Source organism: Octopus bimaculoides, chromosome 10, assembly GCF_001194135.2.
Source record: "Octopus bimaculoides isolate UCB-OBI-ISO-001 chromosome 10, ASM119413v2, whole genome shotgun sequence".
Classification (NCBI taxonomy): domain Eukaryota; kingdom Metazoa; phylum Mollusca; class Cephalopoda; order Octopoda; family Octopodidae; genus Octopus; species Octopus bimaculoides.
Window position 1 is genome coordinate 78,292,217 of NC_068990.1, and position 16,786 is coordinate 78,309,002.

The following is a 16,786-nucleotide window of genomic DNA, read 5'->3' on the forward strand; positions in this document are numbered from 1 at the left end:
GACGCTCTTCCGATCTGGCTCGCTCCAGTGCCAATGGCACGTAAAAAGCCCCATCCAAACGTGGTCAATACCAGGACCACCTGACTGGCTCCCGTGTTAGTGGCAAATAAAAAGCACCATCCAAATGTGTTTGATGCCAGGCCCATGTTAATGGCTCTGGTGCCAGTGGCACGTAAAAAGCACCTGCCGATTGTGGCCGACGTCAGTATCCCCTGATTGGCTCCTCTGCTGGTGGCATGTAAAAAGCACCTACTACATTCTTGGAGTGGCTAGCATTAGGAAGGCCATCCAGCTGTAGAAACATTGCCAGATCAGATTTGGAGCCTGGTGCAGCCGCTGGCTCACCAGACATCAGTCAAACTGTCCAACCCATCCCAGCATAAAAAACGGGCATTAAACAATGATGATAATGATGATACACACACACAGACACACAAACATTCGCATACATATTCATATACACCTATGCATGTGCATACATATGCATGTTTGAGTGTATGAATGTGTGTGCACACAAATGCTTGTTTACATTTTATAGCTCGACAAAATCAGTAAAATATGTTATCTTTTACTTGGAAAAGGAAATAAGAGCTTGTAATAGAAAAAGGCAAGTAAGGAAAAAGGAAGGAAATGAAAGTATATGCATAACCATTCACATAACATTTATAGATATATGAACGATAATAGTTTGAAAATGAAAGTGTTTAATATTTAATTTCATATATATATATATATAGTGCCCCTGGACTGGCTTGTGCGGGTGGCACATAAAAGACACCATTTCAAGCGTGGCCGTTGCCAGTATCGCCTGACTGGCCTTTGTGCAGGTGACACGTAAAAACACCTACTACACTCTCTGAGTGGTTGGCGTTAGGAAGGGCATCCAGCTGTAGAAACTCTGCCAAATTTAGATTGGAGCCTGGTGTTGTCATCCGGTTTCACCAGTCCTCAGTCAAATCGTCCAACCCATGCTAGCATGGAAAGCGGACGTTAAACGATGATGATGATGATAATTGTGCATATGTGTGTGCTAGAGAGAGAGGTGGGGGAGAGAGAGGAACTGATAAAGTAAATACATTTCAAGTTTAAAAATTTGGAGTTTATTTCATTGAAAATATCAGTGTGTTTGGAGCTGTTGCCTGCTTCAGCATGTGTCACTGCCATTCTGACTGTTGTTTTATTCTTCCCTGCAAGTGTGACCGACACGACACCCTTTGCCTTCTATCATAAGATATCTACACATGTGAATGAATACAGCTATGAAAAGTTAAATGAAAGTGTAACTTTAATAAAGATCAAATGAGCTCACCTGCCAAAAGTCAGCACATGTGTTAGGTAATGGGCCTTGAGCTGCAATATATCGATTGATGATGCCAGATCCGGGAATTTCCATCTGAAGCAAAGAAGGTGAATGTAGTGTGGCAAGAGTTTTTAACAAATCATTTAAATATTGTGTGTGATTCTTATGTAAGACTTGTCTTGGCTGAATCTACAAGATGATCACCTTTTCATTGAAGACGTATGAATTAGTATTGGCACAGAGCACTGCCTTGGCTCCAGCACTAACATGTTCACTAGTTTGGGGGTCTACAATGTAAAGATTGAGTCCCCTTACATCAGGGGTTTTCAAACTTTTTGACTTGTGGACCCCTTTATATTTCAGGATTTACCTTATAAACGCTTATGAAATTTATACATATATATTTGCTTAAAATAGCATATATTTTTACATTTATTTATTTAACAGTATTTAACAAAATAGGTTTATTGTCAATTAAAAGATTTCGATTAAAAAACATATATAAAATCAAATTGCCCATAAAAAGTATTTGCTGTCCACGGATCCCCTGTGGTCCGCGGACCACAGTTTGAAAACCCCTGCCTTACATCACAATGGGAGGATAGTGGGTTATTAACATTTCAAACTAGATTCATATAACCCTAATGCTCTACAGAAAGGTATGAACACATACATTTTCAATTGATCTTTACTAAAAATTACACTTCATGTCTATTTTCTCTTTCAAAAACATGAACAGAATTTCAATGAGCTTCATCTGTAGGGTTCTTCCCTTAAAATTCATTTCATTGCTACGATAAGTGATTCTAAGTTTATAAATGAGTTGTTATGGCACTTGTAAAATATCTCAAGTAGGTTACTGTTACATTGCAAAAGATTTTAGAAGATTGTTTTGTTCTGATGTTGAGGTTTTACTGAATACAACAAATTACCAGCTGTAGCTATAACCATCGAACATTATGGTCAGAGTAACCCAGGTTTGAAACCTAATCATAACAGAACAAAAGCCAATGCGGAAGTCTCTATGCAGTTGCTCAACCTGTTAGAAATATCAGTCATATTTTCTGTAAATCACACCCTAATGTCTTTAAAAAATGAAGGAGACATTGCAAATGTTGTCCTGGATGTGTTGATAAAATAGCTGTGGGATGGTCACAGGTCTGTTGGGCAGAGATGGCTTAAACAACCACTAGTCATCAGTTATTTCACAAGTGTCAGCAACAGAAAAGAAAGGTTCTGTTGTGTTTTGAGCAGACACCATGTTAATTATCATTGGAGGAGATGACAAGCAAGGTCAACTTCATGGTACACAACACTAAATGCTAATTAATATATTTAAATGCTAATTAATATATTTAAATGCTAATTAAAATATTTAAATGCTAATTAAAATATTTAAATGCTAATTAATATATTCAAATGCTAATTAATATATTTAAATGCTGATTAACATATTTAAATGCTAATTAATATGTTTAAATGCTAATTAATATTAAATATTCTTCTCATATGAGAATGAATGAATGTGTCATTTTAATGCTTTCTCTCTGTCTGTCCCTCCCACCTCCCTCTCTCCCTCTATATTGTATTGATACTTTATCATCTAAATTCACTTTGCTCAAGACATCAAACTTATACAAGCATGTGAAGATCACATATCAAACCCATTCAAAAGAGAATTAAAGTAATAAATCAGCAACTGTTTTAAGTAATTTATAAAAACCCAAAATTGAAACTTTTCAACAAATGCAATTAGCACTTTCTGTTTTTTTTTTATCCAGCAGATATAATTAACCAAAGCAATAGACAGGAAACACAATATGAGTTCAGACTCTGTAAAGAATCAGCTAACTCATTGATTAGATGAATTTTTTTTTTTTTTTTAACAAACAGAAAATAAAAATTAAAAAAATCTTACATTTACAAAGTTGGCATTTATATAGTCCCCATTTTGACTACCTTTTAATATCACTCGGGTCTGGTCATCTAGAAAATAAAAAGTTAAAATAATTTTTAAAAAAGGAAGTCATTATACTAAATTTCAAGTATTTTCAATTCTCATGGTCTGCTAATATTTGAGTTTAATCTTTTCACAGAGAAACTCCATCTTCACACGTTGCAACCACACAATCACATTCTTCTACAATAATAAATGCAAAACAAATTTCTGTGTGTCAATGTGTCACACTTTGACCCCCCGCTCTCCCTATTCAATGACACTTCTACTATTCCTCATGTTGGGGTGAGAGTAATAGTAGGCATAGAGATGGTGAGGGTGGTAATAGTTTGACGGTTGTGATGGTAACAGGGTGATAGTAATAGTATGAGCTGTAACTGTGGTAGAGGTGGAGGCGACGGTGATGATGGTGGTGGTGGTAGTAGCCGAGGTGGTTAGGGATGATGGTGACAGTAAGTGATGTGAAAGACAGTGGTGATGGTGGGGGAAGGGGAGGTGGTGAAGTGAAAGATATTGATGGTGGCAGCGTCAGAAGTCTGAATGGTGTGTGTATGGCAGTTGTGATGGTGATGGTGGTGATGGTTGAAAACAATCAACAGAAAGAAGAGAGAGAGAAAGGAAGAGGTTAGATAGAAAAAAAATTGTACTGATCCTCCGAATAGGAAGACAAAAAATGTTTATCATGCAGCTTTGCAATATGTTCTAAGTCGACAAATTATATCATTGTTATGATGAAAATTATCCATTGCTTGGAAAATATTGGTCAAGTTTAATAAAATTTAATATGTACTCAATGCATGAAGTGTCATTGTAGGGCCCAAGGTCCAATGATGAGCCCTCCACAGGAGCTGGCTCAAAAGCCACCCTATTGGGCAGCTTTTGAGATAGTAATAGAAATAAAACAAACAAGCAACTGCTTTCAAAATATATTGTACAGAATGCTGACATTGATTTGACTTTTGTTTTCAAGATGCACAAAACTTCAATATCATAAACCATTCAAATGTGTTTGTCATGCTTTCCTTTAAAAATGTGAAACATAAAACTGTAATCCCATTTTTCTCTAAATTTTTATCTCATGAACAATATAAAGCATCAAAGAAACTCTTTTGTAAATATCTCATACTTTTAGTTTTTTACCCCCAAGATGGCATAGGATAGCCAAATATTTCCACCATAGACAGATCTCTGCTATCTCAGCTGTGCAAACAACAAGTTCAAAATAAATGCCACTAATAGAGCCAGAAACTTTGACAAATTACTCGGAGCAGAAAAGCTTGTATAACTGCTAAGGTTCAAGCATATACTCCATGTCAAATTTGGAAATGGTGAGGCACTAGTTAACACTGCACGGCCACTGGATAGCTAAGAACAGTGAGTTCAGTCCCACTAACCCTAACCCAAACCTCTCTCTGTCTGGATATGTCATACTATTTGAAGGTATTTAGACTGGTCAGTAGTCTGCTGTGTTAAATGTTTGCTTAGATTAAAACAAGCAATTATATGAGTACAACACTTACAGGGTGACACATCTCTGTATCTGTTCTTTGAGATGTTGGCAGGTAACCTTGCTGCATTCATTGTCAGGCCATGCTTTTTTCTATAAAGTTGCTGTTGAATAGAAGAAAAAGAAAAGAAAAAGATACAAATTTGAGAACATATTGAAATCAAAAGCAGAAATTACATGAAAGACTGATGACAGTAAAGATATATAGATGTTGATGTTGGGTCACTTCTTAGCTGTTTCACTGGCTTGGAGAAGCAATCACCCATTGGTATTGGATGAAAAACGAAAATATCAAGTATTTGGTTGAAAGAATAGGAATGAAAGAGTCAGCAGTTTCTGAGAGGAAAGACAAGACCAAAAGAAAACATTCAGTTTCAGAGAGAGAGAGAGAGAGAGAGAGAGAGAGAGAGAGAGAGATTAATGTGGGACTTCACTTACTTCAAACTGTGCCATGGCAGCCCCACTCTCCAGACTCTCCTGCAGGAGCATCATGGAGGCCTGGAGAGTGTTGGCCCCAGACATGGTACTTGCTATTTGGTGTGTCTCAGGTATATACATCAAGTCTGGCTCTTCCGCATTATCTTCACTAACATAAACTGCAAAAAAACAAGTAACAAAATCTGTTTAATATTCAATAAAAGACAAATTAAAATCCATTTCTTTACTTTCCCAGTTTTTCTACGGATGAATAGATCAATATTGAAGTTTTCCAAACCACTAATCTCATCTTTGAAGTGTACATTAATAATATTTGTACCTGTATCACATTAACATTGGTTTCATCCCTGAGCATTATTAGGGATCTTGTTCATTGATTGCATACATGGCCCCTAAACTGCATCTATTATTTTCAGACAAAAATAGAAAGGTATCCAGCTGCAGAAATCAAGTCAAAATGACACGTACAAGCACAAGTCTAAGCAAGCAGTGGCTCACTTGGATCATGATGACAATCCGACAGATACCAGCACGGAAAGTGGCAGTAAAATGATGAGGAGGAAAACGGGAGTAATTTTCTTATCCACTGGAGCAAGGAATAAGGCATCTGATGCTGATCAACAATTAAACTTATTGGAAATGAAGTAGCTATAATAGTGGTTGTAGTAAGGGGATTGCCCTGGAACGGGTGACAACCTTCCAGCCCATGGGTTTATCTTGTTTTGATGAGAGTTTTACAAGGTTAGAGTGCAAATCTTACCTCAACCTCTTTTAGTTGCATTTTATGACATGCAGAAGAAACTCTGGGTCTATTCTTTGACATGCTGATCCCCATACAGCATTAGAGCAATGTGAAGTGAAGTGTTTTGCTCAAGAACACAACACAACAGATCATGAGTACCTCACCCTAACCACTTGGCCATGCACCTTCACATTGAAATGTAGTGTGGATAGAAATATTATAAGTATAAAACCTAAAAATGGGATTTTTCATTTATTCATTTTACATCTATTTTCCTATGCTAGCATGAGTTGGATGAATACATATCAAGACAATTTTACAATTAGGTATCCTTCCTGTCATTAATCTTCACCTGTTTTTCAAGTAACTCATTTTTGAAAGCACAAGGCTACAAGATGATTTGTTAGTAGCAAATGTTTTTTGATTAATGCTTTTCATGTAGGGACATGGAATTTAAACACACACAAACACATATGTGTACAATGGGCTTCTATAGAGTTTTTCTCAATCAATTTCCCTAACAAGGCATTGGTGGATCTGAGGTTAGAGTAGAAGACTCCTGCCCAAGGTGCCAATGCAGTGACAACTGAAGACCATGTACAACAGCCAAACTTTGCGTCCTTTGGTCTGGGAAAAATGTAATAGTCTTATTAAATAATGACTCATCTCAGACATTTAGAAATTAAATACAACATTATTAATTGGTTCTTGTATCTGAAAATGTTTGCCTCCACCTGAATCAGGGGTTCCTAAACATATGGGAGCTTAGATGACAAGGAAGAATTGGTGAAAGTTGTGGTTGTTGTTACGACTTGTGTTATTTACATTTCCCTTCAGCTATTCTATTTCTTTTGACTTCACAATGTCAGTTCAGGTGTTGATAGAATGATGCCAATTGAAACATTTCTGGTGGGCTCAAATCTGCCATATCTTTGTCTCAGTTGTTTTGATGGTAAACTTTAGCTGGTCTTTGTAACAGTGGAAAGGAGGACATCCTTGTGGTCTTTTCCCACTAGTGAATTCACTAAAGAGGATTTGATGAGGAAATATTTTTCCCTCACTCTAACCATGTGTCTCGACCATTGTAGCCAGAGTTTTAAGATGGTGGATTCAATACTTTGATGTGTGTGATAGAAAGTAGTGTTATCATCTGCACATTGAAACTCTAAGATGTTGGCACGTCACTGAAATCAAAACCTGGCTGTATTAAATAGTCTGCCATAAACCAAAAAAACAGGGCAGAAAAATATTAAAAGAAGAGCACAGGTGCAAGAATGCAATCTTGCTTCAATCCAAACACAATTAGGAACTGTTCATAAAATTTCTTTTGATGAAAAACACAACCTGATATATCATTGTACAATGTTGAAATCATCTTCATAGCATTTCTTGCATTGTCACAAGCTTTTTGACCAACTGTAGAAAATAAGGAAAAGTGTTTTCTATTTTCTCTGCCCTTTTCTTGCACAGAAAAATCATGAAATCCACATTGAACTTTGGGAAGAATTCTAAAGAAATCTGTAAGATTTAGGAACTAAACTCTAGAAGAATAATTGTTTAAAACTGGTCTCTGAAGATAGCATTTTAAGCTTTGAACTCTCATATTTTTCTTTGATATAGTAATGACTATTGATTCCTTGGATTGTCTTCAACAATTTATGTTCGTGATGATAAAACAATGATATATTCAATTGTTCTAGTAACAAGGACATTTTTCTTGTCTCCAGAAGGTGTCAATGCTAGAAAAGTGGATGCATTCTTGTGGTTTTCGTCAATTGGAACTGAGTGTTAGTGATAAAAGTGGGAGCATTTTTAAGGGAAGCCAAAGAGAAGATTCACACTACAATACTTTCTTTACTAATGATTAATCTTAAAAGCTGATTATCTCCCCTTAGAGTAGAACTTTATTTTCTTGATGATAATTCCAAAATGCTGTTAGTTGTCAGTAAAACTGGTTTTCCACACCTTTGTTAGCATGAAGAATTGGAGCATAAGCTGAAATGAGTGTAGCAGTGTTGAGGAACACAGAGAGAGTCATAAGGTATCCACTGATGTCAGTTTGAGTTAGTTGATGGCGTTAAGTGATCCTACAACAAACAAAACCAACTCCTTGAATTCCATTTTCTCCTTCCTCTTTCCAAAAGAAAATGTAACCAGAACTTGTCTCATCAATTTTCTTTTCTTCCTGGAAGCAATGTTTCACACAGGGTAGTCATGTCGATGCTGGTGATGAAAACGTTCTTTCGAAACAAGGGCTACATGTTGTGGCCTCTCAATGTTGTTCATATTAAAAAGTATTCTTATGCTCCATGTTCTAAAGATCAGGGTTAGTAGATCAAGATTCAGTGTCCTTAGAGTTGCAACTGCCTGAAGGACAATCTGCCCAGTCAAGAAGCAAAGAAAGGATTGTGATTTTTAGCCAACATTTTCTACAGTCTTCCCTGTTAAGGGTGGGCATTGATATTCTTCCTGAATAGTCCTATCCAGACACAGATGTAGGATCAGAACTTCAAAGTAACCACTAGGCCCTGAGATGGTAACTACTACACAGTTCTAGACTCGACACTTCAAGCAACAAGAAACCCATTTTCACTGTTCTTGTTCCATTACTGTTAGATTTTTCAAGTAAAATAAAAAGATAAATATAAAACACAAGTGTAGAACATGACTGTGCAGTAAGAAGTTTGCTTCCTAACCACATGGTTCTGGGTTCAGTCCCACTGTGTGGCACCTTGGGCAAGTGTTTTCTGCTATTGTCTCAAGCAGACCAAAACCTTATCAGTGAATTTGGTAGATGGAAATGGAAACTGAAAGAAGCCTGTTGTGTGTGTGTGTATGTATGTATGTATGTATGTATGTATGTGTGTATATATATATATATATATATATATGTGCATGCATATGTCTTTGTGTTTGTCCTCCACCATCATTTGACAATCAATGTTGGTTTGCTTATGTCTCTGTAACATAGCAGTTCATTGAAAAAGACTGATAAAATAAGTACCAGACTTGAAAAAAGAAAAGTTCTGGGGTTGAGTGATGACTAATAGCAGCAGTGTAATGACTGAAACAAGTAAAAGAAAGATATTGATAAAAATCCAAAAGCTTTGAAGAACTGGAAGACATGCTGATGGAATGGATTTATTGACAAGGTAACTTAATTTGTCAAGGCACTGAGTGATAAAACACATTAGGGTTTCAGGACCATACCTGGTAGAAGATATGAATGAGACAAGCAGTGTTAGATGAAAGTACAATAAATTGCTACTGACTTGGTTGTAGCCTTGAGTAACACCTTGTTAACCAGTTCTTTTGGTGTTGTTCTCACCTGCTAGTCCAAATGAGATCAACCATTGTTATTTATAGCCACTTACACTGGAGTCTTGAAGGAGATTGGTCATGTTCACTTTGGGTTCTCTTCTATAATCGTATTGCTATGGGTGACCCTAAATTCACAAGGACATTACTCTTGGAGTTATCAGACCATGCAAACCGTTTGCTACAGCAAGGAATTACCTTCAGGGGGTAACACAATATAACAAAAACAAATGTGGAAGACAAACAGTTACATTCCATAGTCGAAGAGTCTTGACACTGCTGTAAGTTGATCATCACTATCAGACATAAGTGGCATAGAGATATAATAAAAATAACACTGAACAGAGGTGGGGGGGGGGGTGCATATGAACTGACTGGAGCATGTAAAAAAACTACTTAAATAGAAAAGGAATTTACCATTAGGTCTAATAATAAGAGCTAATTCTCCTGAATGTGTCTCCCGAGACGCTTTGATAAACATCACAACCTGATAAAGAAAGGAAATGAATCACATTAATACATTTATGGTTAAATCAGTTTATTGTTAATTAAATTGATCTTTAGCAAAACTGTACTTAATTAAACATCTCACAGTGACCCGCTAATTTCATGCAACATATATCCTGTGATGGTGAAAAGTAGCAATGAGGTTGCAACATTGCTGTTTTGGACATGTGGAGGGATGAAGATAAACTGACACATTAAAATAGCTGTAACATCAATCTCTTTTTTGGTCGAGATAATGTGCTCAGTCGTCCACAGCAAATCCAGAGGCATCTAATCTACTAGGCTATGACCTATTATTCCTATTTGCTTACATATTTTACAATTACAACTTAATCTAAAACATTTCAAAGTGGACTTGAGTGAAACTAGAACTTGTCTAGACTGCTCTGCAACATGCCCCAATACTGTCAAGTTAATAGTATAGCTTGCTTCTAAGTCAGATTGAAGACTGACTTAATCAGTGTATAGAATGTAATTTGCAACCTAACAGCCTCAAAGAACTTGGTAATTCTAACAAGACTATTTAGATTTATTTGATAACATCTCAAAAATGAAGAGATCTAAGAAAATGAACTGATTTCCAACTCAGCAAACCAATTCAAGTTTTATCACCATAAACCTTAATACATATTCTATTGAATTAGGCCAGTTCTAAAAAAAAAGTCACTGACATTATACAGTTAAACTCTTAAGGGAATGAAATTACTAAAATTCTCAAGAGATCTACTGTGATAAAACTACTAATCTGCATTAAAAGAGACCAAACCAGATCAGTGTAGAGCCACACTGATCTCAAAATGGTATAAAAAGAATAAAAAAAATATACAGTTATAAGGCACCTACCTGTTCATGAGTGTGTTGAGAAACATCACGGCCATTTATAAATAACACTTGGTCGCCCTCGTTTAGCCGAGGTATACATAAATCTGCTGGGGTATTGGGTGCCACCCGAGAAACTATGATGGGCATACACTGGTCAGATCCACCCTAAAAACAAGAAGGAAAAAAAACCATAGTAATCATAAAATTGGGATTTTATCCCCAAAAGCTATGTTTGTAAAGAATTGGATAGTAGTAGTAGTAGTAGTAGTAGTAGTAGTAGTAGTAGTAGTAGTAGTAGTAGTAGTAGTAGTAGTAGTAGTAGCAGTAGTAGATCAAACATCAACAATCAGAAAGACTTTTACTTATTTTATTTTTATTTTTTGACAATGGGAAAATGAAAAGCAAATTCATTAGACAAAACTATTACATTTACTGAAATATTCTGCTGATTTAACCACAGACAATGTCAATAATTTCTTATTTGGGCACAAGATTTTCTGAGACTGAACAACATTCTTAAATTGATCCAAGTAATAGTTTATCAGCCTTAGAGAATTGTACGAGGTGGTATCAAATAGTTCGTGAACTAGTTCTGTAGCATGCTAACAGATGGCAACACATGGTTATGTGCACAATGAGAGTTAGCAGTGGCCTTCATGAGGCACTCTGCCAAGTGACATCACTGTGTCTACTTTGCAAGTTGTGAAATTTGTGTTTCTGTGACCATGTGTGTATGCTGTAGTCTGTGATTTTGTTGGAGAAAAGATCCAACATGAAATTTTGCATTAAAACTGAAGAAGACTGCTAGAGAGACATTGAAAGCTTCAAAAGTGGAAGGATGTCTCTAGAAGATGGTGAGCAATTTGGAAGAGTTGTCATGAGAGTTCTTCCTGGAAATGTGGAGAGAATTCCTTAGCTTGTGCATGAGGATCATCAGAGGACAATCAACGACATTGCTGATGTTGTTGGTCTATTTTATAGGTGTCCTAAGGTCTGAATTTAACATGCAGCATGTCTCTGCCAAGTTTGTCCCCCACCTATTGACCACTGAGCAGAAAGAACATTGCGTCGCTGTCAGCATGCCACTAATGACCCATCCTTCATGTCATGGATCATCACTGGTGACAAATGTTGGGTCTTCGGGTATGACCCTGAGACGAAGCAGCAGTCATCACAATGGAAGAGCCCTTCATCTCCACAACCGAAGAAGGCATGACAGAACCACAGCTCAATCAAGAGCGTTTTCATCATTTTTTTTATTTCAACATCCGTGATATTGTGCATAGAGAATTCATCCCCCCCACCCCAGGCCAGACCATCAATTGAGAGTTCTACTGTGATGTTTTGAAGCATTTGAGAAGTGTTTGAGGGAGGACATTTGGTGAAAGCAACCAGATGTGTGGAGGGTGAAAAATTGGATTCTCCATGACAAAAATGCACCTCGTCATCAAGCTCTCCTCATTTGTAGGTTTCTTGCCAAAAACACCATGGTATCACTTCTACACCTGCCCTATTCACCTACAGAATTCCATCTCTTCCCTAAGATGTAACAGCAGCTCAAAGGTTGCTGCTTTAACACCATTGTCAAGATTCAGAGTGAATCGCAAAAGGTCCTTGACTTACTTGTGGAAAACAACTTCCAGGCTGGATTCCAAAAATGGCAGGAATGCTGGGACCAGCGTATTGCTGCACAACATGACTATGCCGAAGGAGATGATGTTAAAACTTAGGTAAATAAGTTATTTTTTTTATTAAACATAACTAGTCTGCGAACTTTTTGATACTACCTTATAAGACAAAGATGAACTGAGAAAATAAAGAGACACAGTCAAACAATATCAAATTCTTGCTTGGTACTCATTCAGCCATTCACTGTCTAACTGTTAAAAATGATAATTATAATCATTTCCATTTTTTTTTTCTTGTGAGTATTTTGTTGAAAAAAAAATCTATTCAGTCATGTAGCTCAATTTTCCAAATTGGATCCTGGGACTGAAGCTACAAATTGGCACTTTATTTAATATCAAGGGTATGTCAAGGGCCATCTCAGTTCACACAGTATCAGGGTATGATATAATATATGTAGCATAAATAGTTGATACATAAACAAGCTTAATTTAGCTATATAGATGGACAGATAAATAAAGAGAGATAGACTGATTCTTAAATCAAATTACACTAGCTAAAACCAAAATTGTGCTATGAATGTTTATAAATGTTTTCAACTAATATTAATGCTGGCTTTGAAAATGTTCATTTTTAACCATCTTGTATCATTTTTGTGAGACAGAAATACTGTATATCTGAGAAATTTTCAGAAAATGAATTGAATGACTTGGTTTGTGATTTAGACCTACCATCAGAGTTACTAGCCTTAAGACTTGCTGAAAAAAAACTTGTTGCATCTAAATGTTACAATATCATTTTACTGCAATACACACAAAGCATTTTTACAGTATTTTAGTGAATAAGATTTTTGTGTATGATAATATTACTGAACCTCTCTTAAATGAAATGTTTGTAAAAAACTAATCTCCTGATGACTAGAGACTTTTAAGTGATAGTTCAAAGTGAAGTTTGAAGTATGTTCTTCTCCACAATGAGAATAAATTTTGTTCAATTCTGATAGCTCACTCAGTGAAAGCAAAATAGACTTATGAAAGTGTGAAACATGTTTTGAATGTGATATCCTACAACCATCATGACTGGATCATACGCGTAGATCTGAAGATGTTTTGATTTCTCCTTGGGCAATAGAGCAGGTGTATGAATATCCATGCTTTCTTTGCATTCTTTGATATAGAAAGGATTGGCCAACAAGAGGTCAAATGAATGTTGAAAAAACAAAACAAAATAAACATCCTAAACTAGCCATTAATTGACAAAAACAGAATTATATTGCCTTCACTTCATATGGGTTTAATGAAACAATTTGTGAAAGGAAAGGGGACTGCATTGATTATTATATTTATAGAGTTTTCCAAGGCTTAATGAAGAAAAATTGAAGGTTGCTATTTTCAATGGATCACAAATGAGAAAGTTTCTCAGGGAACCAAAATTTGTACTTTCCATGAATGAAGCTCAAGTAACTGCTTGGAATATATTTGCAGAGATTATGACCAAATTCTTTGGAAATGTAAAGCACAGCAGTTACACAGAAATAGTTAACCATTTAATGCACAATTTCTATGCCCTTTGCTGTTCAAGAAGTTTTGGCAAGAACTTCCAAAACTGCATAAAATCAAATGAATTCGCTCTAAACTTTTCATCTAGTACAGGGGTCTCCAAAGTGGTTGATATTGACCCCTGGGGGTTGATGGGACTATTCAAGGGATTAATAGATGCACATCTACTTAATTATATTTATTTTCTTGTACATGCCTTGGGGGTCAATGAGGGGTCAAGGATTCTATGAAAGGGTCAATGGTCTAAAAAGTTTGGGGACTTCTGATCTAGTGAGACATGGCCACTGCTTGTTCTATACAACATTTATTCATGACACTTTCCTCCATTAATACTGACAATACAGATCTGGGCCCCATTCATTGACTCTTGAGTAAAGTAGGATGAGAGAATTATGGTTATAAGCTAATCAGCAACTGGTGTATTTATTCAATTCATTACAGTATAAGCAATTATCAAAAGTAATATATATTACTTCTCTGTGTTGTTATAAAACCAAGGCAAAAATGGAGAAAGTCATTATTGAAGTAGAATGGCTACATGTAATTATACTAGTTCAACGTAATTAATCTATATCTCTTGTATAAAGCAAAATAATTCAAAAGAGGTCTTATTTAACATATCTAATTTCGTATGCTATAACATGGTACGTGTATCATACAATTTAGAAAATACTGCATCACTGTTGAATAAACAAATTAAACAATAACTGTGGGTTGGGTTTTCCACCATTTGAAGGAAGCTTTTTATTTTCAGACCATGTGATTTTTTTCCAGTAAAAAAAAAAAACCAAAAAACAAAATCAAAATAAAAACAGAGGTGAATCCAGCATGATTGGAACTTAGACTCCTAAGGGATCAAACAAGCTGCTGTTGACAATATAGTACAATTCTCTACCCTGCTAAGATCCTTAGGATTAGCATGAAACACAATACTACATACCTTCACATTAAACCCAAATTTCCCTTGTTCATCCGGTTTCATTTTGATGGTAACTAATCCTTGACTGTCAGTATAACCATTGCCATTTGACTAAAAGAAAGAGAAAAAAAAAAGTATATATAAAAACTTAAAATACAATAAAAAAATTCATCAGAAGAAATTACAATCATCAAATGCCAGTTACACAATAAGTATTAATTACAACTATGTAAAATAATGAAGTTTGTTCGAGCTGTTGTGACTTCACCATCTTTAATGATGTTATTGAAAGTCATTTATCCCATTTTTTTAGTCAAAGAAAAAAAAAAAAAAGTACCCTCTTCTGGAGGAAGGGGACATACACTAAAGAAGTATTAAGAATTAAAATAATTTATCTTTCCTAGTGTTTATTAGATTAGCCCAACCCTGATGGCAACCCCTTTAGTAATAAATTCACTGATATCAACATTTCATTGTCCCCTTATAAGTCTCAGATCTTTTGATTTTGTAGGTATTTATTCATTTATTCATTAATAATGACTAACACTATTGTTGGATTAAAGAGCTGACAGATGAAATATTCTGAATATCTGACAGTTCCTATATCCTGTACACAAGTGAAAGGAGATATGTAGCATTTAGTGTCTTACAATGAAAACATCATCGGAATTTACAAACTTATGGTCAGTTCACATCTAGTCATTAACAAAACTTAATTATTCACAAAACTAGAAAACATCAGTTTGTCAAGAAATAACAAGTGTCATGTTATTTAGTTTCATACAAAGTTTGTTTACACCTTGCTGACAGGTGGAGAGGCACCTGCAATACTTGCTCCTCTCTATGAAGCATTATAAATAGTAACAAGTTTTAAAAGTTTATAAATAACAAGAAATTCAATTTTTATTTTTCAGAGTGTGTATGGTAACATAAATAACTGTTATTAAACATACATATACAATAATTACTATAAAGAATTTGTTTGACATGAATAGCCGTGTGTTTACGCCACTCAATCTTTTGTACTTTTTGATTTCTAATTAATTTTTACACGAGTAGAGTGTTTAATAAGTTTAAATTAAAAATATTAATTTATAGATATGTAATTTTATATTCTGTATCTACATAAATTAATGTACTGGCAAAAGCTGTGTGTGTGTTTGTGTGTGTATATGCATATCAAGCAATCTGTGTGTGTGTGTGTGTGTGTATATATATATATATATATATATATATATATATATATATATATATATATATATATATATATATCTTTAGCTGAATGGTAGAGTCACTAAAACTTCAGATAGATTTCTTTGTAATAATTGTTCTAGATCCATTTAATCTGAGTCAAAATTAAGCCAACTTTGCTTTTCATCCATTCATGGTTGATAAATAAGTACCAGTTCTGTACTGGGGCCAATTCTTCTCTTTCTCTAACTCTCCCTTTCTGAAAGAAATTGACTGTATTTCGACCCGGAGGTAGATGGTTTCTGCCAGACTGAAAATGCCTGAGACATACCTGAGACACTACCATCTCCACCACTCCAATGAATGGTTAAGGGATACAGCAATACATATACTATCTATTTTTGTATACCTATCACAACATATCTATATATACATGTATATGTGTAAAAATATATACAAAAAATACACATATACATCCCAGAAAATATGAATTTTTCATAAAACAAAATAGTAATTTACAGTAAAAAAAACAATTGGTTCAAAGTAAAATGTACTTTTATAGTATGATAAAAACAAAACTGAACATCGATTAATTTTAGGGTGGGCATATATGGATACCTTTCCTGTGACGGCTTCCCAGTAATGAAAACAGTAAAACAAAATTCATAATCACTAGATGAAAAAAATTCTAAAACATTTAGCAGCAACGATAACAACAGATTTAAAGAGACCAACAATAGATAAATACACATCTACAATAACTTCACTCTCCTCTGCTAACAACATTACCCTGATGTCTTTCTATACTAGACTATAATATATAAACAGCATGATTGTTCATTTGAAAAGAAAATCAAAAGAGAACATAAGATAAACAGAAAAAAAAAAAAAAAAAAAAAA

The 16,786-nt window shown here is 35.1% G+C and overlaps 1 protein-coding gene across 9 annotated transcripts in view; it reads right to left on the bottom strand.

The window, feature by feature from the left end:
- The window catches only part of LOC106869538 (tyrosine-protein phosphatase non-receptor type 4), a 385,426-nt gene that overhangs the window by 23,282 nt on the left and 345,358 nt on the right, over positions 1–16,786 (bottom strand). For all 9 annotated transcript variants that reach the window (XR_008265075.1, XM_052971317.1, XM_052971320.1 and 6 more), the window contains 7 exons: positions 14,717–14,806; positions 10,613–10,756; positions 9,680–9,749; positions 5,203–5,360; positions 4,778–4,868; positions 3,219–3,286; positions 1,310–1,393 (listed from right to left, as the gene is read on the bottom strand). Coding sequence is in view for 8 of the 9 variants with exons in the window: in XM_052971317.1 (XP_052827277.1) it covers positions 1,310–1,393; positions 3,219–3,286; positions 4,778–4,868; positions 5,203–5,360; positions 9,680–9,749; positions 10,613–10,756; positions 14,717–14,806 (705 nt within the window). In the remaining variant the exon portion in view is untranslated. The remainder of the gene's footprint in view (positions 1–1,309; positions 1,394–3,218; positions 3,287–4,777; positions 4,869–5,202; positions 5,361–9,679; positions 9,750–10,612; positions 10,757–14,716; positions 14,807–16,786) is intronic.